The following is a 27,109-nucleotide window of genomic DNA, read 5'->3' as shown; positions in this document are numbered from 1 at the left end:
CCTCCAGTGAGTGTATGTTCATAGTATGTAAAAAAAAAAAATTAAATTTATTTTTAACAAAATTCCGACCGCTGTTCACAACACCGATTAAAATAGTTGTAGGTAAACGAATAAAATCAACTTAAACTTTGCAAATAAACTTAAAGTCGTTGAAGCGGAACGCACAGTATATGATTTCTATCAGTTGTGTCACGGGTTAAAAATATTTTTTGCAAATTTTTGGAAATTTGTTAAAAATGAATGAATTTTCCGGTAAGTTGGCTCAGTGTATGCAAGTTTGGTGTTTTAACAAATTAAGTCTCAGGTTCGGTGCCGCAGTATTATCGGGATGTATACGACATCGTAAGCAAGAACGAAGTTATTTCGCAAGGTGTTTTCACAAAGTTGCTGGAAAGATCTGGCCTTGAAAGATCTATATTGGCGCAGGTGTGGTGTGGTGGCAATACATACTTTTTAATCCAATGCTAACTAGGCTAAAATTAATATTTAAAATTTATTTATTTTGTAGATATACGAATGCATTGATTGCAAAGGTAGCGTAATCAGTCGTACAAATCTTTACAAAGCTTTATCCTTGGTTGCATTTGCACAACAAAACAAACCGATCTCTCCGAAACTTCTGGACAATTTCCAGGGTGAAGGTTGGTGGAAGGAGGTTTATGGAAATGAGGTTGCGTGATGTTTAAAATATTTATTTACAGAATTACCGAAACCCAAGCTCGGAGATTTGGAATCCTTGAAATTTTTCCTTAAACCAAATATTTCGACGCCGACAATTCTTAACGTTTGTTATGCTGAGTTTTGTAATTATGATGTCATTGAAGTCAAACTTGTGCCAGAGAAAAAGGGAATCTTCTTAAAACATTCCGAATATGAGATTACGAGTCGGGTAATTTTGTTTCTATGGTTTTAAGTATATTGTGTGTCTATGTTTACTTCTTGCAGAGAAACAACTCCACAGTAAAGCGAAGATATAATGACTTTGTCGCATTCAATGAATTAATTCAACATTCTTTTCCGGACCGTATGGTACCAAGGCTACCTCCAAAGAAAATGATGTTGTCCGGTATATATGACATCACAATCTATATTATAGTGATAACAATAATCTGTGTGCAGCGGACCGTGACTTCATTGAAGCTCGTCGAAAATCTTTACGTCGATTCCTTCTAATTATTAGTCGACACCCAGCGATGTATGACTCAGCACTTCTTCAATTTTTCCTCACGTACACCGGACATGTATGTGTGATGTCATAATGACATAAAATTCACTGCAGCAAAAACTGCATTAAATATTCTTGAGTAAAATGTCCTCAAACACAAGCATGCGGCAAATTGCCGTGATAGGTTGAGTTTCCATGCCAATTATGTTGCTATGGTGATGCGAGGTGAATTTTATGAAACAAAATATTTATTGCCACAGGTTGGTTGTTAATTATTGATAATGGAATCTTTGTTTGTACGTAAGTAAATGATTGTTATGTAGCTATGATGTCACAATGGTTATGTTGCAGGAGGTTGTTCATAAAATAAAGGAACAGTTTAGGGGAATCCCTGATGAATTTGAACGAAGTTCGTTGACCGATCAAACCAAGGTAAACACATGGGGGATTAGAGGGACCACAACCTTTGTCTTTATTATCAAAACTTTATTTTTACAACTTTTAAAATTGTAATGTTTTTGTGTATAGCGTTACTTGTATCAAACGGCCTGTACCCTCCCATTGTTTAACATTCTATGGTGACAGGATCTGGTCCCCCCCGAGACACAGACGGAGTTCGCAGCAAGCAAGGAACATATACGGCAAATTACCACTCATGTTGTAAAGTTACGAGATATGGCTACCAGGATATCTGAGCGATCGAAGGGAAACGCGGCTGATATCCTAGGGTTCGGGAAAGAGTTAATGTAAGTTTTAGTTTATTATTGTTTTCCCTTCATGTTGCGCGTTGAATAAATTAAATGGTCAGTTCCTTTGATGGAGAAGTAAATGAAATGATCTGAAATGAAAAAGTTTCATCTTAACCAACATTATTCACCTGGTATATACGTTATTCACCTGGTGTATACTTTATTCACCTGGTATATACGTTATTCACCTGGTATATACGTTATTCACCTGGTATATACGTTATTCACCTGGTATATACTTTATTCACCTGGTATATACGTTATTCACCTGGTATATATGTTATTCACCTGGTATATACGTTATTCACCTGGTATATACGTTATTCACCTGGTATATACTTTATTCACCTGGTATATACGTTATTCACCTGGTATATATGTTATTCACCTGGTATATACGTTATTCACCTGTGTATACGTTATTCACCTGGTGTACACGTTATTCACCTGGTATATACGTTATTCACCTGGTATATACGTTATTCACCTGGTGTACACGTTATTCACCTGGTATATACGTTATTCACCTGGTATATACGTTATTCACCTGGTATATACGTTATTCACCTGGTATATACGTTATTCACCTGGTATATACGTTATTCACCTGGTATATACGTTATTCACCTGGTATATACGTTATTCACCTGTATATACGTTATTCACCTGGTGTATACGTTATTCACCTGGTATATACGTTATTCACCTGGTGTACACGTTATTCACCTGGTATATACGTTATTCACCTGGTATATACGTTATTCACCTGGTGTACACGTTATTCACCTGGTATATACGTTATTCACCTGGTATATACGTTATTCACCTGGTGTATACGTTATTCACCTGGTATATATGTTATTCACCTGGTATATACGTTATTCACCTGGTATATACGTTATTCACCTGTGTATACGTTATTCACCTGTGTATACGTTATTCACCTGGTATATACGTTATTCACCTGGTGTATACGTTATTCACCTGGTATATACGGTAATCACCTGGTATATACGTTATTTACCTGGTATATACGTTACTACCCCCCCAAACTTTTTTCCCACAATAACATTCCAGGGTCCCCCGTTCACCTCATCTAACTCTATCTTCAAAAATTCTGCTTTTTCTTTGTCGGTCTGCAGTGTAACAAAACCATTGATTATGACATCACAAATCCTTTATGACATCACATACCTTGCAATTCTTTGCGGCCGACTTCGATAACTTTAAAATGTTTTTTTCTAAATCAGGAGAAATTTCCTTCTTTTTAATTTCAGCCTTCATTTTGGAAAATTATTTATTTTGATTTTTAAATCCAGTTGTTATGTATGGTAGTGATGTCATAATGGTGATAGTTACCATTGAATGTTAATTATCCTCACACAGTGCCATTGGGAATGATGGGACAACAGCTTCAGCTTGGGCAACAGGCGGAAATGATGTCATCGCGACTTTGAAGCGAGCATTCAGAAGTTTGTCGCACGAATTCTCACTTATATCCGAGAAACATTCGTTGCAGGTTTGATATATATGATATCTATGCAAGACATACATGTTTATATATGATGTCTATGTAGGGCATACGAGAAGAAGAAGGGGTTCTCGACCAACTCAGTATGTTGGTTGACATATTACAAGCTTACCATGTGAGTATATATTACATCTATGTTGTGTGGTAAAGTTGGTGTGGTTTAGAATTTATGCGATCGTCACGAACGAGGGGTACTCCGTGACCACCATTCAGCTTTGAAGAGATACGGCATGATGAAAACGAAGCGAATGGCTGCCACGGTTACCAATATGGAACAGGGAGGAGTCGACCGAATTGAATCAAAGATATTGGCTGTAAGTTCCAGTGTTGACCAATATTCCAGTGTTGACCAATATTCCAGTGTTGACCAATATTCCAGTGTTGACCAATATTTCAGTGTTGGCCAATATTCCAGTGTTGACTAATATTTCAGTGTTGACCAATATTCCAGTGTTGACCATAGATATCTCATTACAGCAAGAACACGAAATCGCAAATCGCGAGAATCGTAATTTCTTCGCACTTCACTGCATTCACCTTGAAACACAACTGGTTTACGCGAATATGCAAATATTGTCCGAAGTCGTCGGAACTCTCGTTGCAACGCAGATAAAGGGGCACAAAGAGGTGGGTTATGATGTCATAATCATATTGTATTTAATGTTATGACATAGATGATGAAACTTTGGGAGGATGTGGCGCCTCGTGTGACGGATCTACTGCCGAATGAAACTCGATGATCAAAATTTAATTAACTTTATCATTCACCATTTCTCAGTGTTTGTAGCAAATCATCAATTTGTTGCTCTAGTATATGATTTCTATGATTTATGAAGAACATATTCGTGCAATAATCAAACAATCCTCCGTTGACGATTTTATTGCAAATTTCATGTTTCATGTTTCAATATAAACATTCAACAAATTGTGGTGCTCTGATGTAACTTTATATTGTGTTGGGGTAATTCATAATGGCTTGTACCAACAACGAATACCTCTTTAAACTTATTCTACAAAAAATTAGTGATCAAAAGTAGGGCAGTTGCAAAAGTTAGTTTTATTATTTCACCAACGGTACACATACGTTTACCGTTGATTTCACACTTCGTGTCCGTTTATTTGGCTCGCCATCGGGGATTTCCCTCACTGAGCGCGTAATAGTTTGAGTGGAAATCAAAGAAAAATCGAAGTTTTAGTTTTTATGCAACAACATTTGCCGCGACATGACAAGAAGTAAAAAACAAGAAAAAGCCGAAATATTCGAGGTAAAAAATGTTTTGGTTAAAACGATTTATAAATAAAGTTCTATACAATGTGATATAGGTTGAAAAAGTAATAAATCGAAGAAAGAGCAAAGGGAGGACGTTTTATTTGGTTCGTTGGAAAGGATTTTCCAGCAAAGATGACACGTGGGAGCCCACGGCAAATTTAAAGCATTGTAAAGATGTGATCCAGGAATATAATAACGGTTTGTGAAAAAAAAGTTTAATCGACAAGCATTAAGTTTTGGTTTCATAGATTTACAAAAAAAGAATCTTTCGCCGTCAGTTAGTATAAGTTCAGTGGGTTTCTACAACAAGAAGGTGAAATCAAGTATGTTGGTGTGAAAATATTTTAATTTATTTTCTAATCTAATTTTTGAAATTTAGAAACCTCCGATCACCCCCAATCCTCAAGCAAGCTAACGAAAACCGAAAACCGAAAATATTTGAAATGCAGGGTTACGGTACCTGTTCTGTTGAAATTATTTAAATAATTATTAAACTCATTTTTTTGAAAAGAAAAACAAGAAACTTGATGGCACTCGAGTTGTTGATGGGAATCAACATGTTGGCCTGGACCACAATTACGTTGATCGTGGGCTCGCTACGTGTAAACCAATCAATAAACAAGAAATTATTAAGGGCAGAATATTTCAGGAAAGGATTGTCTATTTACAATGGCGGGGAAATTTTGCTGAAATAATTTTTTCAAATTCGATGCGGAACAATGCGTTGAGTCCTCGAGTAAGTTTGTTAGATTGTTTCAACATTAAGATTGTTTCAACATTAAGATTGTTTCAACTTTAAGATTGTTTCAACTTTAAGATTGTTTCAACATTAAGATTGTTTCAACATTAAGATTGTTTCAACATTAAGATTGTTTCAACATTAAGATTGTTTCAACATTAAGATTGTTTCAACATTAAGATTGTTTCAACTTTAGGATTGTTTCAACTTTAAGATTGTTTCAACATTAAGATTGTTTCAACATTAAGATTGTTTCAACATTAAAGGGGGAAACCAACGAAAAATCAAAATTTGTGTATTGATAGATATGCTCAAATGTAATCTAAAGCTACCATCAAAGTTTTAAATACAAAACAGCTTTTGAAAAAAATGAGTTTTAAAACCGCAAATTCGACCGCTAGAGTAAAAAAATTGGCCGTTGCGCAATGCATGAGACTTCCCATTAGAAAAAAATTCACTCAACTTTGATCGCTTCTAGTTTCTAAAATACTGAAGAAAATTTAAATTTTATTTCTGATTTAGTATATGCTTCTTCTTCAAAACTATATAAAAAAAATGTAAAACATAGACTTTATTATGTTTTAATTTTCGATTGAGCATAGCTACATAATGTGCTGACTCAGCACTTTTTTATAATAAAATGATTATTATGTCCACTAGGACCTACTGTACTATTTTTTTTTATAAAAAGTCAGTTTTTCGTGTTTAACATTCGGTTTGAAAATATGCTGAGTCAGCATAATCTGGTATGTACCTACGTTCAATTGAAAATTAAAACATAATAAAGTCTATGTTTTACAATTTTTTTTATATATTCTTGAAGAAGAAGCATTCATTATACTAAATCAGAAATAAAATTTAAATTTTCTTCAGTATTTTAGACTAGAAACGATCAAAATTAAGTGATTTTTTTTCTTATGGGAAATCCCATGCATTGTCGAAACAGCCATTTTTTTTACTTCGGCGGATTTTTTTCATGTGATTTTTTTAGAAGCCGTATCGTTTTGGCAAACTTTGATGGTACGTTTAGGTTACATTTGAGCATATCTATCCATATACAAAATTTAATTTTGCGTTGGTATGCCCCTTTAGGATTGTTTTAACATTAGGATTGTTTTAAAGTTTCTTGCAGAGCTAATGAATGCGCTTGATGCTGTCGTTTCCAGCCAATGCTCACTAGCCGTCATCTCATCGGTTGGTAAAACGTTTTGCGCAGGCTACGACGTCCTTTACATGCTAAACATGCTATCAGAGACGAGTCACATACAGCAAACAGCAAGGAGTTTTGCTGAATCTTTGAGGTTCGATATTATTATTACGTGCCCATTTATTAATGTTGTTTCCATGCAGGAACTTTGTTGATAAATTAATTGATTTTCCCAAACCGTTGGTCGCTCTGGTGCAGGGGGGCGCCGTGGGGTTAGGGTGTGCTATGCTGCCTCTTGTGGATGCTGTTTATTGCTCGGAAAGATCATACTTTTCCACTCCATACATCAAACTTGGGCAAACCCCCGAAGCATGCTCGTCTTTTACATTTCCACAAGTACTAGGGATGACAATGGTTGGTAGGTCAGAGGTTGCTGACATGTTTAAAGGAAGTCTATTTTAGGCGAATAATCTTTTGCTGAATGGGGTTGCGTTGACTTCGTGCCAAGCCAAACAACACGGCCTTGTTACCTCGATCTTTCCGCATGATCAATTTAAACAACACGCGATGTCGTGTGTGCGCCGAACCGCGATGCAATCATCAGAAGTAAGATTTCTTTGAAAATAAAACTTGTTTTTTCAAACAGTGTGTGTGCAGGCGATGCAGAAGTCGAAGGAGTTGTTGCGAAAATCATCCCAAACGCAACTTAAACACGTTAATTATTGCGAATGTAACATTCTGATGGAAAGATGGGCATCCGAACAAACATTAACCAACTTTCGTAGCTTTGTTTCTCATGATTTTATTTCTTAAAATATTAACACATTTGTTCTTATGTTTTGTTTATGGTTTAAATATATTTTCTCGCAAACAGTGAATTTGAAAGAATCACAATTAACTTTTTCCACGGTTTTCCTTCCATTTTTTAAATTCTTTGATTGCCTCCTCTCGCTTTTGAGCTCTGATGCGCGCTTCTTGGTTGTGTTGTGCACGGCGTGCTATTCTCTAAACAGAAGATTATATTGGTGACCGTAAACTGATTATTTCAATCCCACCTCATTCTTGTAACAAACTTGAACACGAACTTCCTCAGCGTGACATGAACCCCTAAACTTTCCGAATGGATGCTAAAAGTAAACACTTGGTTAAAATATTAAAGATATCTGGGTTATTATTTTTATGTATGGCTGATAATCTAGACAACCAATTAGTAACCACTGGGTTGGAGCAATTGCTGGTGAGTGTCTTGCCCAATTAAACACGCAGACACTAGTGAGTCACTAGCACCAACACGCGTCACAGCACTACAGAACAAGCAACTTTAAGGCAAGAACCTTGGTTAAGTAGGCGCTTAAACACTATGTCATTACATTAGCACCTAACAATTTAACTCAAACTACCTGATCGTGGCACTTTTGTACAATCCTTGATAAAATATTGCATTCTTCGGTGTGGCATTCTTCGAGGTTCGGCATTTTGAACAGGGAGAACCCCGCTAGTTAGTGCCGTGTGCAAAGTTTAAATTATTTTCACTCGAAAAAAAAATATTATTCGAGTTCAAATATTTTAAAATTTCAATCTCATTAGATATTATCTAAAATTTATAAAAAAAAAAAAAATACGCCGAAAGTGTTACTGAAGTTTTTTTGACACTTTATTTGGTAAAATTGGGGCAAAAATAAAATATGGTGATTTAAAATTGACTATGTTTTAAATAATTTATCGGAACTTGATTTAGACGGTTAAAGTTAGACGGAACTTGATAATTAATTTTAGAACAAAACGCTATGTGGTTGTGACGTCATAGTCAGCTGATTCAAGTTCGAAACCTGCCCGAATGACGTCATAATTCTTAACAAAAGATGTCGCGATGGCTGGGTTATTGTGACGTTGTTACAATGGGGCGGTGAAATAATTTGATTTATTTTGTTCATTAAATTAAATTTGATCGAAATATATTTTACTTTATACAGAATTTGTTTGAAAGTTTAAAAATGGAATTGTAAAGATGAAGCTGGCTGATATTTACACCAAGGTGAGTTTGGTGAGAATGTTAACTTTGGTTTTAAACATTTGTTGCAGGAGACAAAGGTGTGGGTGCCCGATGATGCGTTGGTGTGGCGGTCTGCCTCATTGGTGGATGGGTACAAAGACAATGATGATGTCATAAAGATTATTGTTGAGGCGATTGAAGAGGAAGAAGTGGTAAAGGGAAAATAATTAAGCAATAAATACTAACAATTATTTTGTAGGAGGAAATTCGTGTTTTAAAGCTCGGACATTCGAAGGATTTGCCCCCGTTGCGCAACCCCGATATTTTGGTCGGAGAAAATGACCTGACATCACTGAGTTATTTGCATGAACCAGCTGTGCTGTATAACTTACAAACAAGATTTGTGGAAAGAAACGCAATATATACATATTGTGGTAAATATATTCGCTGTTAATGGTGTATTTATGTTGATAAAATATTTGCATTAGGAATCGTATTAGTTGCTATTAACCCCTACAGCGAGCTATCAATTTATTCAAATGATTTCATTCAACTTTACTCTGGCCGCAACTTGGGGGAAATGGACCCCCATATTTTCGCCATCGCTGAGGAAGCTTTTAATCAAATGTCGAGGTAATTGTCGTTTGTTGATATTTCATTGTTTACGATTTAAGTTTGGCAGGGATGATAAGAATCAGTCGATCATTGTAACCGGGGAGTCTGGGGCAGGAAAGACGGTATCAGCAAAATATACAATGAGATATTTTGCGACGGTTGGGGGGTCAGGTGATGAATCGACCGTGGAGCAAAAAGTTCTTGCTTCGAACCCAATTATGGAGGTTGGTGGAGATGTGTGTATGTTTGTTTGCTAACAAAGGTTTTGCAGGCGATTGGAAATGCTAAGACAACTCGCAACGACAACAGCAGTCGCTTTGGTAAATATATTCAGATCGGGTTCAACGGTCGTTACCACATCATAGGAGCTCACATGCGAACATACTTGCTGGAGAAATCGAGGGTTATATCACAGGTGTTTAACATAAACATACTAATATGACCAATATTATATTATGTTTCTATGCACAGGGTATGGATGAAAGGAACTACCATATATTTTATCAACTTTGTGCGTGCGCCCATCTTCCACAGTTCAAACCATTAAAACTAAGTAAGTAACTGACCCCACCAACCCGCCAACCCCCCCCCGACCCTGCCAACCCCGCCGACCCCGCCGACCCTGCCAACCCCGCCGGCCCCAGCCGACCCCCCCCCGACCCTGCCAACCCCGCCGACCCCGCCAACCCCACCAACCCCCCACTCCCATATTTACCATGACTATACGCAGTGTCGGCTCGTGACTTCGAATACACCAGGAACGGAGATTGTACACAGATCGATGGCGTCAACGACGAAAGTGAATTCAAAGAAACGATTCATGCGTTCACTTTACTTGGTATGATTCATAAACATCATATATACTTTGAATTAATGGTTTTTCCAATAGGTGTCAGTAGTAAGCACCAGTCGTTAGTTTTTCGATTGTTGTCTGCCATACTTCATATGGGGAATATAAACATTGAAGAGAATGGAAACGGACACTCCCATTGTTCTGTAAGTTATGATGTCATAACGGTTGATGGTTGATGATGTAATAACGGTTGATGATGTCATAATGTCTAATATAGATACATTGTTTGACAGGACAGCGACGAACATTTGATTACAATGTGCGGGTTGCTGGGAGTTGAACCAAAACAAATGGCCCAGTGGCTGTGTTATAAAAAGTTGACGACGATGGCTGAGGTTCTTATAACCCCGCTGACTCATGATCAGGTATCCATGATGTCATATTGTATCTATGATGTCATAATGTATACATGATGTCATATTGTATCTATGATGTCATATTGTATCTATGATGTCATAATGTATACATGATGTCATATTGTATCTATGATGTCATAATGTATACATGATGTCATATTGTATCTATGATGTCATAATGTATACATGATGTCATATTGTATCTATGATGTCATAATGTATCCATGATGTCATAATGTATCCATGATGTCATATTGTATCTATGATGTCATAATGTATCCATGATGTCATATTGTATCTATGATGTCATAATGTATACATGATGTCATATTGTATCTATGATGTCATAATGTATACATGATGTCATATTGTATCTATGATGTCATAATGTATACATGATGTCATATTGTATCTATGATGTCATAATGTATTCATGATGTCATATTGTATCCATGATGTCATAATGTATCCATGATGTCATAATGTATCCATGATGTCATATTGTATCTATGATGTCATAATGTATCCATGATGTCATATTGTATCTATGATGTCATAATGTATCCATGATGTCATATTGTATCTATGATGTCATAATGTACACACTTATAACCATATTTACAGGCATTGGTATCCAGAGATGCGCTGGCCAAACATATGTATTCCAAACTATTTGATTGGATCGTTCGTAAAGTTAACGCAGCTTTATCAACGACAGCTGAACAACATTCATTCATCGGGGTTCTGGACATTTACGGGTATACCCCCAACATTTAATCTGCATGAACCAAATTAACCATAATAACCCCTAACCCCCGCAACCCAGGTTCGAAACATTTGAAAACAACAGTTTTGAACAATTTTGCATAAATTATGCCAACGAGAAATTACAACAACAGTTTTGCCAGGTTCGTACTAACTAACTTCGGTGGTGGTTTCATGGTTTATCAAAATCTGGGGTGACATTGTTAAAATACAGTTACACTCATAATTGTCAAACATAGGGAACCTCATTGATTAATGTGATGAATGCAATATACTTTGGCTCTGCTTGTTTGTATATACACCTAACAACAGGGTAAAATCTGTTCTAGGTTTAAACCAGGATGCTATAAACACGATGTCAGTGTCACCCCTGTTTAAAAGTTTGGGGTGTCATGTCACCCCTGACACCCATACAGTTGAGCCTATGATTCTACCAGCAAATATTTATTAAACATGGCTTGTGGGATAAGACATGTCTTATATTTATTACAAGATTGTTAATTCTCACAGCACGTGTTTAAACTTGAGCAAGAAGAATACGTTAGGGAGGAGATAGAATGGAAGTTCATCGATTTCTATGACAACCAGCCGTGTATCGCGCTGATCGAAAACAAACTTGGGATATTAGATCTTTTGAACGACGAGTGCAGAGTATGTTGTTGAACGGGTTATTTATGGGTTATGTGGATTAAATCCAACAAAATATCCGCAGATGCCTAAAGGTAGCGACCAATCTTGGGCTGATAAACTTTATGATCGTCACTTAAAAACATCCAAGCATTTTGACAAAATTAAGATCTCAAACACTTCTTTCTTTATCACACACTTTGCTGACAAAGTCAGGTACGTTTGTTTATTTTATGTTTGTTTATTATAAATTTATGTTTGTTTATTATAAAGATACGAAATTGAGGGATTTCTGGAAAAAAATAAAGACACCGTGCAAGAGGAGCAACTGAATATATTGAAAGCGAGCCAGGTGTGGGTTTCGAGTAAAACTGCTTATTTAAACAAACCAAGTGTAATTTTGGTTAAAACAAAGTAATTAAAAGTAACTATTTTCAAAAATATTATATTACTTGTTTATACTGCTGGGAATTAACGAAATCATTTTTTTAATTATGTTGATGGCGCCTTCCCTCGACAGAAGGTAATATTGCATGTCACGCTTATCGCATGCAGCACTAACTTGTGTGTTTTGTTTAAATTGTTTTGTTTGGCAACTTTTGCTTTAGTTTGAGTTGATTGGGGAGTTGTTTGCTGAGGAATCAGTCGACCGTGACGTTGAAGTGACGGCAGGGGTAGGCAAACGAGGCGCAGCGAAAGTTAAACTGTCGCACGCTTCGTCTAAACCGACCAGCGTACGTAAAAAAAAAGAAACGAAGAAGACGGTGGCTAACCAGGTGGGTGTTGGAGTGGGTTGGAATATTAAATAATTAATTCGAGGTATAGTTTCAAGAATCGTTGGCGCAACTCATGGGGATTTTGAACTCAACGACTCCCCATTACGTCCGATGCATCAAACCAAATGATTATAAACTAAGTTTCACTTTCGAAGCAAAACGCGCGGTTCAACAGCTTCGTGCGTGCGGGGTGTTGGAGACGGTCAGGATAAGCGCGGCTGGTTACCCGTCTCGTTGGTCGTATACAGAGTTTATTGCAAGGTCGATATTATGACATCTCTGTGTTCGATACTTATGTTTATGACATCACAGATATCGTGTGTTGATGGCAACAAAGGACATTGTTAAAAAAGATCCTCGTAAAACTTGTGAGAAAGTTTTGAAAACCCTCATCCCAGAGGAGGATAAGTATCAACCTGGAAAAAATAAAATCTTTTTCCGTGCAGGCCAGGTCAGTGGTTGTGGGTTGTCTTGCTTGTGGTGATTGCGATTACTTTGGCAGGTCGCTTATTTGGAAAAGTTGCGCGCCAACAAACTACGAGCTTGTGCGGTTATTATTCAAAAGAATACACGAATGTGGTTGCAATACAAGCGTTATATTAGGATGAAACAATCGGCCATTGTTGTCCAGCGATACGTTCGGGGCTACCAAGCAAGATGGTACGTTGCATTTATAGCAATTGCAGAGTCTATAAACCATTGTGTTTAGTTTGGTATCACATCTTCGACGAACAAAAGCTGCAACAATCCTTCAAACAAGATGGCGGGGTCATATCGCTCGTGCCCGATATTTACGAGTGCTTCATGCCTCAGTGGTGTTGCAAGCGTATACCAGAGGAATGTTCGCACGAAAGATTTATTTTTCAATGGTGGTGAATGCAAAGGCAGTAGTTATACAGGTTTGATTAGGATTGTTGGTGTGGGTTTTCATTGACCCACTGTTCCATCAGAAACATGTGCGTGGTTGGTTGGAGAGACGTACATTTACTCGCACGATGAAGTTGATGGTTTACCTTCAATGCTGTGTACGAAGGTGGTTGGCTAAGAAGCAACTGAAGCAGCTCAAGGTAAAGCTGGGATAAAATATATCTTCTACATTTTGTTGATTGCTAATTATTATTTTAAGATTGAAGCAAGATCGGTGAGCCATTTCAAGAAGCTAAACCTTGGAATGGAGAACAAGATAATGGATTTGCAACGAAAAATTGATGTCATTGTAAGATGTCTATGTTGCGTTTGTTAAAAATTTATATGATGTCTATGTTGCGTTTGTTAATTAATGTTTATGTTTAATAGACGAATGAAAACCGAATCCTTACGACTAAAACGATGAAAGTGGAAGCTCTTCAGCTCCAACTTGTGGATGTTGAAAAAAATAAAGTTTTGGTCGAAAAGTACCGAGAAAAAAGCGATGGGCTGGAACATGATCTTGCTCATGTGCGCCACCTAATGGAAAGTTCGAGCGATGAGTTAAAGTTAACGAAAGAATCGTTCGAGCGTGAAAGAGAGGACAAAGATAAAGTAAATATAAGATATCTATGTTTAATATATGATGTCTATGTTTAATATATGATGTCTATGTTTATATATATATGATGTCTATGTTTATATATGATGTCTATGTTTATATATGATATCTATGTTATATATGGTGTCTATGTTTAATATATGATGTCTGTTTTAAATATATGATGTCTATGTTTAGTTAATAACTGAGCTGCATGCTGAGGTTCTCCGATTAAAAACTCGGAACTCGGAAGTTTTGTCGCAATCTGCCATGAAGGAAAACGAAATAAGAGGTTTGTGTGATGTCATAATGGTCTGTGATGTCATAATGGTGTGTGTGATCTCATAATGTTTATAGAATCATTTAAATCTGAAGTGAAAGTTCGATTAAACGAACTCCAGGTGGCGCTAGATGATGAACGAGCGCAACATCAGGCGAGGATAAAGGATTATAATCGCATCGAACAAAGATACGAGAACATTAAGGATGAATTGGAAGTTACCCGAGCTAGGGAAGGCGAACATGGAAGCTCTAATGTAAAGTTTATATGTTCGCTGCTTTACGTTGGATAACTTTGGTTTATACACTAGGGGACACTAGAGCACAGTGAGCTTTTGGATCAGATCGAAGAATTAAATCAGGAGAAAAATGAATTGGAATTGAGGATCGCCGAGAAGTTGAAGGGGGAGTTCGAGTATGAGAGTCAGATAAAGGTGTATATGATGTCTATGTTTGGTATATGATGTCTATGTTTGATATATATGATGTCTATGTTTGATATATATGATGTCTATGATTGGTATATATGATGTCTATGTTTGGTATATACAGCACTGGAGACTCAAGCCGATGCATTTGGACAAACTGTCAGCAGTTTGTTGCCGACGATGTATAAAAAAAACAAAAAAAAAATTTTTTAAACAAAATATTTTCATATTGCAGACGCAAAATTGCAAAAGTTACAGGTGATAAAAGCTAAAAGTGAGGTAATATAATACATACAGTAGTCGTATATAGCAAATGAAGTCAGGCGCACCGATTTCCTAACGCACCTGCGCGTTGACTATGACGTCATTAACGTCCTTGTATACGTGCGGCGCATACGTTTTTTTCGGCGGGAATTCAACCTTTCTCACAGCTGTGTGTAAAATAAATGTAATTTGCGGTAATAAATACCCTAGATATGTTCCAGAAATAGCACTGCTGTATATTTAGGATGTTTTCTTCAGCCAAGCGGCAAGCGGCAAGCGGCAAGGATTCACACGTCGATTCATTGCATTATAATAGCGATTGTTTGACCTGGCAATTGATTACGACATAATAGCAATTCACCGGCTGATTATTTGCGTCATAATAACGATTGTCCCCTTGATTATTTAGCCAGCAGGAGCTTGAAAACAGGTTGAATATTTGCCTTTTCACGCATGCGATCAAGTAAAGGATTGATACGTTTGCAATAAATACTTTGACCTGGGCTTTGAAGCAGATGATGTGGGTAGTGTTTCGCGAATTTGGTGTTAACAATAGGAATGTGTTGAAGTTGTAAAAGCTCAGGTTCGCCGAGCACCGAGCTTTAACCAAATGCTCGGCACGAGCTTATGACGTCATTAAGGAGAAAGGCGTACGAGAATACGTCCCTTTTTGGACGAAAAGCGTTGCTAATTAAAATCATTTAGAACACATGGGTTGCGGTGAAAGAGACGACGTAATGCAGCACTTTGTATTATTTCAATATAAAAAAGTTTAGGAATTTATGTTTTTTATTAAAAATCCGTCTAATTAGATACGAATTATGGGCGCTCGTGTTATACGATACCGACTGTAATTCGAGACGGGCAAATTCGCGCTGACGTTGCGATTCGTGACATCACGCCCGGACACGCGTCTTTTAAATCGTCTGCATATTGCCGACGTACTTTTATGCGAGTCTCCAGGGCTGTGTATATGATGTCTATGTTTGGTATATATGATGTCTATGTTTGGTATATATGATGTCTATGTTTGGTATATATGATGTCTATGTTTGGTATATATGATGTCTATTGGCGTAGAGTTTTGCAATTGCGTGGGAGTGCGGCAAACACGCAAACACAATCTAATTGGGATGTATCTTAACGCAATAGTTAAACCTTCTATGTGACAGGAACACTTATCGCAATGTAACATTGTTTAATTGCAAGTGTAATATCGCTCAATGTTTCAAAAGCCTGGACTTTATTTATCGACTGCGTAACAAATCATATAATGTTAACGTAAGTTACCTATTTGTGCAGTTCTGACGTAACAAACAGCTTTATTTTATCATAGCTCCGGCATTTATGCGGGCAAGAAACATTTGAATTGTGACGTAACATAACTAGCTATTTTGCAATAATAGGGATTGTGACGTATTACGTGAGCAATATAAACCAGTATTTCGACATGTATATGTTCGGGGATTAATTGCAAACACAGGCATTCTTAAACCGCCAATAAGTTTGATGTAATTTCAAAAGAGGAAGTTGGTTGCCATAAACTGCGGTTGGTGATTGGCGATTAGTTTTACAGTTTTTTAAACCATCTTTTGTTAATAACTTGTATGCTGACCAAACACAGTTTGAGAAGTATGGTACATAAAACTGTGCCGTATTTGTATCAGGAAAGCTGTTTTTTCATGAGCAAAAAAAAGCGTTTTTACCACACCTCTACGATTTACGAAACTGCCAGATAAATTTAAATACGAATCAGTATCTGTCGTATTTTTGTTTTTTTTACATGCCCGACGCACATTCGCATCTCGCATCAAGTAAACTAAACATTGCTATTCTAAATACTTCAATATCCCATACGTATTATGCGCTTGTCTGGTCTCGCAAAATGGGCAAGATTTGCCGCATATTTACAAACAATACGATGTTATGTTGTAATAATCACGATGGCGCAAACATAAGTCAAGTTTTAACACATTTCTTTACGAATTATTCTGTTGATTGTCATCGTCGAGACATTATACACGCGTGTGCAGTAGCCGTGCATTTAACAGAAGTAGCAAATTCCTAAATTGGCAGGAGTGCGTCGCACTCCCGCACGCCCGTACTCTACGCCAGTGATGATGTCTATGTTTGGTATATATGATGTCTATGTTTGGTATATATGATGTCTATGTTTGGTATATATGATGTCTATGTTTGGTATATATGATGTCTATGTTTGTAATATATTTATAAAGATATTTATGTTTATAGTTACGGCAAGCAATGGAAGAAAACGAGACATTTAAAAACGAGATTTCGAAATTACGAAAATCGATCGCTGAAACAGCAGCGGAAAGTATGGGAGAAGATAGCAACGTATTTAAGGTAATATATGATGTTTATGTTATATATGATACCTATGTTATATATGATATCTATGTCCAGGCAATGTACGAACAGATGGAAGCGATGCAGGAGGAACTTGAAGTTCGTCGATCCGAGGTTATTCAACTAAAGTCGTTCGTTGCTAAGCAACCTGTGGTATCAGAGACAAAGGTATGATTGTGATGTCATAATCAAATAATTAAACGCTTATTACATCATAGACGTGTTCAACGATGACGGGTTCTGAACTATTGGGTTCGAGGAATCGGATGGAAGACATTAATCTCGATAAACTTGATAAAAGTGATTTAAAGGCAGTTCTTATTAAAGTGTATGACCATAATAGGTAACAATGGATGGTTGATTTGTAACAATGGATGGTTGTTTTGTAACAATGGATGGTTGTTTTGTAACAATGGATGGTTTTTATAGAATGTTGGAATCAGAGCTCGAAGCCGAAAGAAAAAACCATGAAATTGAAATTTTGGATTTGCGTTCTGCCTCAAAACAGGTTGGATTTGTTTGTGTGTCCATTAATTGTTTGTAACAATGCATATTGTTTAGAATGGTGGATATGATGTCACAATGGAGGGAAACATTCAGCAAGAATTGTCGCGTTTATCGTCGGAAAATTATAATTTGCTGACGAAAGTGGAATCTTTGGATAAAATGAACAAAAAGTTGAAACGGCAGCTCAAGCTGTATAGTCGCAAACTTAATGACGGTGAGTCGGTTTATTTGTTGGCGAATTTATTTGATTCCTATGTTTTGTAAGGTTCAACGAGATCTAGCTTGGTTAGTTCTGATTCGACCCTTAGCGTGCCATCTCGCCCCAGTGAAGAAGATACGGGTTCAATCCAAGGTCACCCAATGTTGCGTCATAAAGAATCAACAGACGGATCATTAGGGATGCTACAATACAAAGCTGGGGATGAAAGCAAAGTTATTCAAACCATTATATTGGGTAAGTTTGTGATTAACTTATATATCCTCGCATGGCGGGGCAACAACAGTCGTTATAACACGAGTGTTCTGTTTCATACACCTCGTGCCCGCTTACAAGTTACCACATATGTAACTTATTTACCCTCGCATGGCAACGACAGTCATTATAACACAGGTGTTCTGTTTCATACACCTCGTGCCCGCTTACAAGTTATGACGTATGTAACTTTGTGGGTGATTGTTGTTTCTCATTAGTAACCGATGGTGGGGGCAACTGATTAAAATAGATTGTCTTAGATTTCAAGCCTCGTGGGGTTGCTGTGAACATGATACCTGGACTTCCAGCTTATTTACTTTTCAAGTTGCTACGGTTCGCAGATTACAGCAATGATGATAAAATGATTAAACAACTCTTGCAACAAATTATCAACGGGATAAAAAGAGTGGAAAAAGTATTTTAACGAATGTTTTGTTTGTTTTGTTAAAACCTTTGTTTCAGAAACACGATAAGGAATTTGAGTTCATGTCGTTCTGGTTGTCGAACACCTGCAGGTTCCTACATAACATGAAACAGTACAGCGGGGAAGAAGTAAGTGATCAAGTTAATGTTGGATGTTTCTTTATTGTTGTTTTTTTAGGAATATATGAAAGAATCAACAGAACATCAGAGACGACATTGTTTACGCAACTTTGACCTTGCTGAATATCGGCCTGTGTTTAGTGATATTGCGATCTCATTGTTCCAAAAGTTGGTATTAAACATGGTTCGATCTATCAAACAGATGATTGGTGCGTTAATGTTTGTAAATAACAAGGTTTTAAGACTGAATTTTCTTTAGTTCCTGCTATGTTGGAACATGATACAATACAAGGTCTGTCGAGCAAACCGGCGGGCATGAGGGGTAGGAGCGCCAGCAAAGACGGCATTGATTACACAGTGGAGGCTTTGATTAAACAAGTCAGTTTATATTTATATTAAAACAAACAAAACGTGAATAATTCTAATTCTAGCTGTCGTCATTTCATTCCATGATGGTACAACACGGAACAGAACAAGCAATAATTAAACAAATATTCCGACAAATATTCTATTGTATTACATCACAAACACTTAACAATCAACTTGTAAGAAAGGAGTTGTGCAACTGGTCTAAAGCAATGCAGATAAGGTAGTTGTTATATGGGGGTTGTGGTGTTATATGGGGGGTTGTGGTGTTATATGGGGGGTTGTGGTGTTATATGGGGGTTGTGGTGTTATATGGGGGTTGTGGTGTTATATGAGGGGTTGTGGTGTTATATGGGGGTTGTGGTGTTATATGGGGGTTTTGGTGTTATATGGGGGTTGTGGTGTTATATGGGGGTTGTGGTGTTATATGGGGGTTGCGGTGTTATATGGGGGGTTGCGGTGTTATATGAGGGGTTGTGGTGTTATATGGGGGTTGTGGTGTTATATGAGGGGTTGCGGTGTTATATGGGGGTTGTGGTGTTATATGGGGGTTGTGGTGTTATATATGGGGGTTGTTGTGTTATATGGGGGTTGTGGTGTTATATGAGGGGGTTGTGGTGTTATATGAGGGGTTGTGGTGTTATATGGGGGTTGTGGTGTTATATGGGGGTTGTGGTGTTATATAGGGGGTTGTGGTGTTATATGGGGGTTGTGGTGTTATATGGGGGTTGCGGTGTTATATGGGGGTTGCGGTGTTATATGGGGGTTGCGGTGTTATATGGGGGTTGCGGTGTTATATGGGGGTTTTGGTGTTATATGGGGGTTGCGGTGTTATATGGGGGTTGCGGTGTTATATGGGGGTTGTGGTGTTATATGGGGGTTGTGGTGTTATATGGGGGTTGCGGTGTTATATGGGGGTTGCGGTGTTATATGGGGGTTGTGGTGTTATATGGGGGTTGTGGTGTTATATGGGGGTTGTGGTGTTATAGGGGGGGTTGTGGTGTTATAGGGGGGTTGTGGTGTTATATGAGGGGTTGCGGTGTTATATGGGGGTTGTGGTGTTATAGGGGGGTTGTGGTGTTATATGGGGGGTTGTGGTGTTATATGGGGGTTGTGGTGTTATATGGGGGTTGTGGTGTTATATGGGGGTTGCGGTGTTATATGGGGTTGCGGTGTTATATGGGGGTTGTGGTGTTATATGGGGGTTGTGGTGTTATAGGGGGGGTTGTGGTGTTATATGGGGGTTGTGGTGTTATATGGGGGTTGCGGTGTTATATGGGGGGTTGTGGTGTTATAGGGGGGTTGTGGTGTTATATGGGGGTTGTGGTGTTATATGAGGGTTTTGGTGTTATATGGGGGTTGCGGTGTTATATGGGGGTTTTGGTGTTATATGGGGTTGCGGTGTTATATGGGGGTTTTGGTGTTATATGAGGGGTTGTGGTGTTATATGAGGGGTTGTGGTGTTATATGGGGGTTGTGGTGTTATATGAGGGGTTGTGGTGTTATATGGGGGTTGTGGTGTTATATGGGGGGTTGCGGTGTTATATGGGGGGTTGTGGTGTTATATGTGGGGTTGCGGTGTTATATGGGGGTTGTGGTGTTATATGAGGGGTTGTGGTGTTATATGGGGGTTGCGGTGTTATATGGGGGTTGTGGTGTTATATGGGGGTTGTGGTGTTATATGGGGGGTTGTGGTGTTATATGGGGGTTGTGGTGTTATATGAGGGGTAGCGGTGTTATATGGGGGTTTTGGTGTTATATGAGGGGTTGCGGTGTTATATGGGGGTTGTGGTGTTATATGAGGGGTTGTGGTGTTATATGAGGGTTTTGGTGTTATATGTGGGGTTGCGGTGTTATATGGGGGTTTTGGTGTTATATGAGGGGTTGCGGTGTTATATGAGGCGTTGTGGTGTTATATGGGGGTTGTGGTGTTATATGAGGGGTTGTGGTGTTATATGGGGGTTTTGGTGTTATATGGGGGTTGCGGTGTTATATGCGGGGTTGCTGTGGTTATATGGGGGTTGTGGTGTTATATGGGGGTTGTGGTGTTATATGGGGGTTGTGGTGTTATAGGGGGGTGGTGGTGTTATAGGGGGTGTGGTGTTATAGGGGGTGTGGTGTTATATGGGGGTTGTGGTGTTATATGGGGGTTGTGGTGTTATATGGGGGTTGTGGTGTTATAGGGGGGTTGTGGTGTTATAGGGGGGTGGTGGTGTTATAGGGGGTGGTGGTGTTATATGGGGGGTTGTGGTGTTATATGGGGGTTGTGGTGTTATATGGGGGTTGTGGTGTTATATGGGGGTTGCTGTGGTATATGGGGGTTGCGATGTTATATGGGGGTTGTGGTGTTATATGGGGGTTGTGGTGTTATAGGGGGTGTGGTGTTATAGGGGGTGGTGGTGTTATATGGGGGTTGTGGTGTTATATGGGGGTTGTGGTGTTATATGGGGGTTGCGGTGTTATATGCGGGGTTGCTGTGGTATATGGGGGGTTGCGATGTTATATGGGGGTTGTGGTGTTATATGGGGGTTGTGGTGTTATATGGGGGTTGCGGTGTTATATGGGGGTTGTGGTGTTATATGGGGGTTGTGGTGTTATATGGGGGTTGCGGTGTTATGTGGGGGTTGCGGTGTTATATGGGGTTGCGGTGTTATATGGGGGGTTGCGGTGTTATATGGGGTTGCGGTGTTATATGGGGGGTTGCGGTGTTATATGGGGGTTGTGGTGTTATATGGGGGTTGTGGTGTTATATGGGGGGTTGTGGTGTTATATGGGGGGTTGTGGTGTTATATGGGGTTGTGGTGTTATATGGGGGGTTGTGGTGTTATATGGGGGTTGTGGTGTTATATGGGGGGTTGTGGTGTTATATGGGGGTTGTGGTGTTATATGGGGGTTGTGGTGTTATATGGGGGGCTTGTGGTGTTATATGGGGGTTGTGGTGTTATATAGGGGTTGCGGTGTTATAGGGGTTGCGGTGTTATGTGGGGTTGTGGTGTTATATAGGGGTTGCGGTGTTATGTGGGGGTTGCGGTGTTATATGGGGGTTGCGGTGTTATATGGGGGGTTGCGGTGTTATATGGGGGTTGCGGTGTTATATGGGGGTTGCGGTGTTATATGGGGGTTGCGGTGTTATATGGGGGTTGTGGTGTTATATGGGGGTTGCGGTGTTATATGGGGGTTGTGGTGTTATATGGGGGTTGTGGTGTTATATGGGGGTTGTGGTGTTATATGGGGGTTGTGGTGTTATATGGGGGTTGTGGTGTTATATGGGGTTGTGGTGTTATATGGGGTTGTGGTGTTATATGGGGGTTGTGGTGTTATATGGGGTTGTGGTGTTATATGGGGGTTGTGGTGTTATATGGGGGTTGTGGTGTTATATGGGGGTTGCGGTGTTATATGGGGGTTGCGGTGTTATATGGGGTTGCGGTGTTATATGGGGTTGCGGTGTTATATGGGGGTTGCGGTGTTATATGGGGGTTGTGGTGTTATATGGGGTTGTGGTGTTATATGGGGGTTGTGGTGTTATATGGGGTTGTGGTGTTATATGGGGGTTGCGGTGTTATATGGGGTTGCGGTGTTATATGAGGGTTGTGGGGTTATATGGGGGTTGCGGTGTTATATAGGGGTTGCGGTGTTATATGGGGGGCTTGTGGTGTTATATAGGGGGTTGTGGTGTTATATAGGGGTTGCGGTGTTATAGGGGGGGTTGCAGTGTTATATGGGGTTGTGGTGTTATATGGGGGGTTGCGGTGTTATATGGGGTTGTGGTGTTATATGGGGGTTGCGGTGTTATATGGGGGGTTGCGGTGTTATATGGGGGTTGCGGTGTTATATGGGGGTTGCGGTGTTATATGGGGGTTGCGGTGTTATATGGGGGTTGCGGTGTTATATGGGGTTGTGGTGTTATATGGGGGTTGTGGTGTTATATGGGGTTGCGGTGTTATATGGGGGTTGTGGTGTTATATGGTGGTTGCTGGTGTTATATGGGGTTGTGGTGTTATATGGTGGTTGCTGTGTTATATGGGGGTTGTGGTGTTATATGGTGGTTGCTGTGTTATATGGGGGTTGTGGTGTTATATGGTGGTTGCTGTGTTATATGGGGGTTGTGGTGTTATATGGGGGTTGCGGTGTTATATGGGGGTTGCGGTGTTATATGGGGGTTGCGGTGTTATATGGGGGTTGCGGTGTTATATGGGGGGTTGCGGTGTTATATGGGGGTTGCGGTGTTATATGGGGGGTTGCGGTGTTATATGGGGGTTGCGGTGTTATATGGGGGTTGCGGTGTTATATGGGGTTGCGGTGTTATATGGGGGGTTGCGGTGTTATATGGGGTTGCGGTGTTATATGGGGTTGCGGTGTTATATGGGGGTTGCGGTGTTATATGGGGGGTTGCGGTGTTATATGGGGGTTGCGGTGTTATATGGGGGTTGCGGTGTTATATGGGGGTTGCGGTGTTATATGGGGGTTGCGGTGTTATATGGGGGTTGCGGTGTTATATGGGGGTTGCGGTGTTATATGGGGGGTGCGGTGTTATATGGGGGTTGCGGTGTTATATGGGGGTTGCGGTGTTATATGGGGGTTGCGGTGTTATATGGGGGTTGCGGTGTTATATGGGGGTTGTGGTGTTATATGGGGGTTGCGGTGTTATATGGGGGTTGTGGTGTTATATGGGGGTTGTGGTGTTATATGGGGGTTGTGGTGTTATATGGGGGTTGTGGTGTTATATGGGGGTTGTGGTGTTATATGGGGGTTGTGGTGTTATATGGGGGTTGTGGTGTTATATGGGGGTTGTGGTGTTATATGGGGTTGTGGTGTTATATGGGGGTTGCGGTGTTATATGGGGGTGCGGTGGTGTTATATGGGGGTTGCTGGTGTTATATGGGGGTTGTGGTGTTATATGGGGTTGCGGTGTTATATGGGGGGTTGCGGTGTTATATGGGGGTTGTGGTGTTATATGGGGGTTGCGGTGTTATATGGGGGTTGTGGTGTTATATGGGGGTTGTGGTGTTATATGGGGGTTGTGGTGTTATATGAGGGTTTGCGGTGTTATATGGGGGTTGTGGTGTTATATGGGGGGTTGCGGTGTTATATGGGGGTTGTGGTGTTATATGGGGGTTGTGGTGTTATATGGGGGTTGTGGTGTTATATGGGGGTTGTGGTGTTATATGGGGGTTGTGGTGTTATATGGGGGTTGTGGTGTTATATGGGGGTTGTGGTGTTATATGGGGGTTGTGGTGTTATATGGGGGTTGTGGTGTTATATGGGGGTTGCGGTGTTATATGGGGGTTGTGGTGTTATATGGGGGTTGTGGTGTTATATGGGGGTTGTGGTGTTATATGGGGGTTGTGGTGTTATATGGGAGTTGTGGTGTTATATGGGGGTTGTGGTGTTATATGGGGGTTTGTGTAAATATTGCCTTGCAGGTATAACGTATCACAACTGGAGGAATGGTTGAGGAAAACCAATCTTTCCGATGGAGTTGTTCGCGACACACTGGAACCATTGGTGCATGCCTCACAATTACTTCAAGTAAAAAAACAATCGGATTCGGATGCTGAAGAAATATGTAGCATGTGTACAGCCTTGAACCCGCAGCAGGTTGGTATTCGTGTATTCATGCTCACTGTCGAGTTATAACATGGGTGTCTTCTTATACACCAGACACGCATGGTGTATTCATACACCTCATGCTCACTGCCGAGTTATAACATGGGTGTCTTCTTATACACCAGACACACATGGTGTATTCATACACCTCATGCTCACTGTCGAGTTATAACATAGGTGTCTTCTTATACACCAGACACACATTGTGTATTCATACACCTTATGCTCACTGTCGAGTTACAACATGGGTGTCTTCTTATACACCAGACACACATGGTGTATTCATACACCTCATGTTCACTGCCGAGTTATAACATGGGTGTCTTCTTATACACCAGACACGCATGGTGTATTTATACACCTCATGCTCACTGCCGAGTTATAACATGGGTGTCTTCTTATATACCAGACACACATGGTGTATTCATACACCTTATGCTCACTGTCTAGTTACAACATGGGTGTCTTCTTATACACCAGACACACATGGTGTATTCATACACCTCATGCTCACTGTCAAGTTATAACATGGGTGTCTTCTTATACACCAGACACACATGGTGTATTCATACACCTTATGCTCACTGTCGAGTTACAACATGGGTGTCTTCTTATACACCAGACACACATGGTGTATTCATACACCTCATGCTTACTGTATAGTTATAACATAGGTGTCTTTTTATACACCAGACACACATGGTGTTTTCATACACCTCATGCTCACTGTTGAGTTACAACATGGGTGTCTTCTTATACACCAGACACACATGGTGTATTCATACACCTCATGCTTACTGTATAGTTATAACATAGGTGTCTTTTTATACACCAGACACACATGGTGTTTTCATACACCTCATGCTCACTGTTGAGTTACAACATGGGTGTCTTCTTATACACCAGACACACATGGTGTATTCATACACCTCATGCTTACTGTTGAGTTATAACATGGGTGTCTTCTTATACACCAGACACACATGCTGTATTCATACACCTCGTGCTCACTGTCGAGTTATAACATGGGTGTCTTATACACCAGAAACACATGGTGTTTTCATACACCTCATGCTTACTGTCGAGTTATAACATGGGTGTCTTTTTATACACCAGACACACATGGTGTTTTCATACACCTCATGCTCACTGTGGAGTTATAACATGGGTGTCTTCTTATACACCAGACACACACGGTGTATTCATGCACCTCATGCTCACTGGGGGTTATAACATGGGTGTCTTCTTATACACCAGACACACATGGTGTTTTCATACACCTTATGCTCACTGTCGAGTTATAACATGGGTGTCTTCTTATACACCAGACACGCATGGTGTTTTCATACACCTTATGCTCACTGTCGAGTTATAACATGGGTGTCTTCTTATACACCAGACACGCATGGTATTTTCATACACCTTATGCTCACTGTCGAGTTATAACATGGGTGTCTTCTTATACACCAGACACGCATGGTGTTTTCATACACCTCATGCTTACTGTATAGTTATAACATGGGTGTCCACATTTCACTAATTCTTTTATTTTGCATCAGATTGTGAAACTGTTACAAATGATCACCCCGACCAATGATTATGAAGAAAGGGTTCCTGTCAAGTTTATTAAATTGGTACAGTCAAAGTTATTGGTGAAACGATCCACCCATGATGACAGTTTGTTGCTTGATGGAAGTTTTATGTTTGGAGTAACTTTTCCATATTCGCCCTCTCAGTTGGATCTCGACCAAATCATTATTCCGGCCGACCTCCGATGCTCTTCACTGATTAAAGCTGTTTAGATAATGTCATTTATTGTTGTTAATTGTTGATTATGCTGATAACTGGTACTCTTGTTCCGTTATAATTTGCACTGTTGGATGTAGCAATAACTTTCATATGATTAAACAAAATGGCTGCTACCATTAAAGTCAGGTGATTATTAGGTCATGCAGTTTTAAGAATGTTTTGTATGTTGTAATTATGGTGCATTGTGATGTAACAACCACGTCATTGTTCGTGCAATATTATGTAATACTGGACGTCATAATAATAAATGTAAATTGTAGATTGTTGCGTCACAGAAGTTATATATCCGGGTATGTGACGTCATGGCACTTTGGTTGTTTGAACAACTGCAAACAATCGAGTTCTTTGTTTCGTAACAAATACGTGAACAA

The 27,109-nt window shown here is 39.5% G+C and overlaps 4 protein-coding genes and 1 long non-coding RNA gene across 7 annotated transcripts; 3 read left to right on the top strand and 2 right to left on the bottom strand.

Moving 5' to 3' along the window:
• Positions 1–100: 100 nt before the first annotated feature.
• On the top strand, positions 101–4,370 carry LOC149727448 (sorting nexin-8-like). Its single transcript, XM_089887933.1, has 13 exons — positions 101–252; positions 305–426; positions 509–641; positions 702–889; positions 946–1,066; positions 1,120–1,241; positions 1,517–1,597; positions 1,751–1,911; positions 3,301–3,433; positions 3,492–3,560; positions 3,610–3,759; positions 3,923–4,072; positions 4,120–4,370. The coding sequence occupies exons 1-13, from the start codon at positions 237–239 to the stop codon at positions 4,183–4,185; spliced, it is 1,512 nt and encodes a 503-aa protein (XP_089744059.1). The 5' UTR covers positions 101–236; the 3' UTR covers positions 4,186–4,370.
• LOC149727449 (uncharacterized) lies at positions 1,870–3,199 on the bottom strand. Its single transcript, XR_016385991.1, has 3 exons — positions 3,109–3,199; positions 2,939–3,050; positions 1,870–2,003 (listed from the first exon to the last, which is right to left on the bottom strand). It is a non-coding gene; the product is annotated as an uncharacterized LOC149727449 (long non-coding RNA).
• Positions 4,371–4,492: 122 nt separating the features above from the next.
• On the top strand, positions 4,493–7,775 carry LOC149727447 (enoyl-CoA delta isomerase 3, peroxisomal-like). The gene is made up of 9 exons (XM_089887941.1): positions 4,493–4,710; positions 4,769–4,913; positions 4,964–5,038; positions 5,095–5,171; positions 5,227–5,451; positions 6,577–6,755; positions 6,805–7,015; positions 7,064–7,207; positions 7,259–7,775. Exons 1-9 carry the CDS (start codon positions 4,669–4,671, stop codon positions 7,412–7,414), a joined length of 1,254 nt encoding a protein of 417 aa, XP_089744067.1. The 5' UTR covers positions 4,493–4,668; the 3' UTR covers positions 7,415–7,775.
• LOC149727446 (COX assembly mitochondrial protein 2 homolog) lies at positions 7,388–8,172 on the bottom strand. The gene is made up of 3 exons (XM_089887959.1): positions 8,002–8,172; positions 7,657–7,728; positions 7,388–7,606 (listed from the first exon to the last, which is right to left on the bottom strand). The coding sequence occupies exons 1-3, from the start codon at positions 8,074–8,076 to the stop codon at positions 7,496–7,498; spliced, it is 258 nt and encodes an 85-aa protein (XP_089744085.1). The 5' UTR covers positions 8,077–8,172; the 3' UTR covers positions 7,388–7,495.
• Positions 8,173–8,449: 277 nt separating this feature from the next.
• LOC149727445 (unconventional myosin-Va-like) lies at positions 8,450–26,999 on the top strand. Of its 3 annotated transcripts, none has more exons than XM_089887912.1 (39): positions 8,454–8,636; positions 8,684–8,803; positions 8,854–9,028; positions 9,083–9,227; positions 9,277–9,433; positions 9,481–9,624; positions 9,681–9,762; positions 9,940–10,047; positions 10,099–10,205; positions 10,296–10,427; positions 11,043–11,176; positions 11,245–11,326; positions 11,694–11,834; positions 11,896–12,026; positions 12,084–12,162; positions 12,419–12,586; positions 12,636–12,847; positions 12,899–13,037; positions 13,089–13,246; positions 13,296–13,485; positions 13,537–13,653; positions 13,713–13,802; positions 13,883–14,107; positions 14,292–14,385; positions 14,451–14,629; positions 14,684–14,806; positions 17,318–17,431; positions 17,492–17,602; positions 17,653–17,777; positions 17,864–17,942; positions 17,996–18,155; positions 18,207–18,395; positions 18,674–18,828; positions 18,876–18,965; positions 19,015–19,165; positions 19,216–19,334; positions 19,388–19,545; positions 24,746–24,920; positions 26,489–26,999. In XM_089887912.1, exons 1-39 carry the CDS (start codon positions 8,610–8,612, stop codon positions 26,729–26,731), a joined length of 5,328 nt encoding a protein of 1,775 aa, XP_089744038.1. In that variant the 5' UTR covers positions 8,454–8,609; the 3' UTR covers positions 26,732–26,999. The 3 variants fall into 3 exon arrangements, 2 of the variants coding, with proteins under 2 accessions (XP_089744038.1, XP_089744037.1); XM_089887911.1 differs by having other exon boundaries at positions 8,684–8,806; XR_016385989.1 differs by lacking the exons at positions 24,746–24,920; positions 26,489–26,999 and having other exon boundaries at positions 8,450–8,636; positions 8,684–8,806; positions 19,015–19,124; positions 19,388–19,529.
• The last annotated feature ends 110 nt before the right edge of the window (positions 27,000–27,109 follow it).

Source organism: Ciona robusta, chromosome 11 (genome assembly GCF_009617815.1).
Source record: "Ciona robusta chromosome 11, ASM961781v2".
Lineage (NCBI taxonomy): Eukaryota > Metazoa > Chordata > Ascidiacea > Phlebobranchia > Cionidae > Ciona > Ciona robusta.
This window is presented reverse-complemented; position numbering and strand designations above follow the sequence as displayed.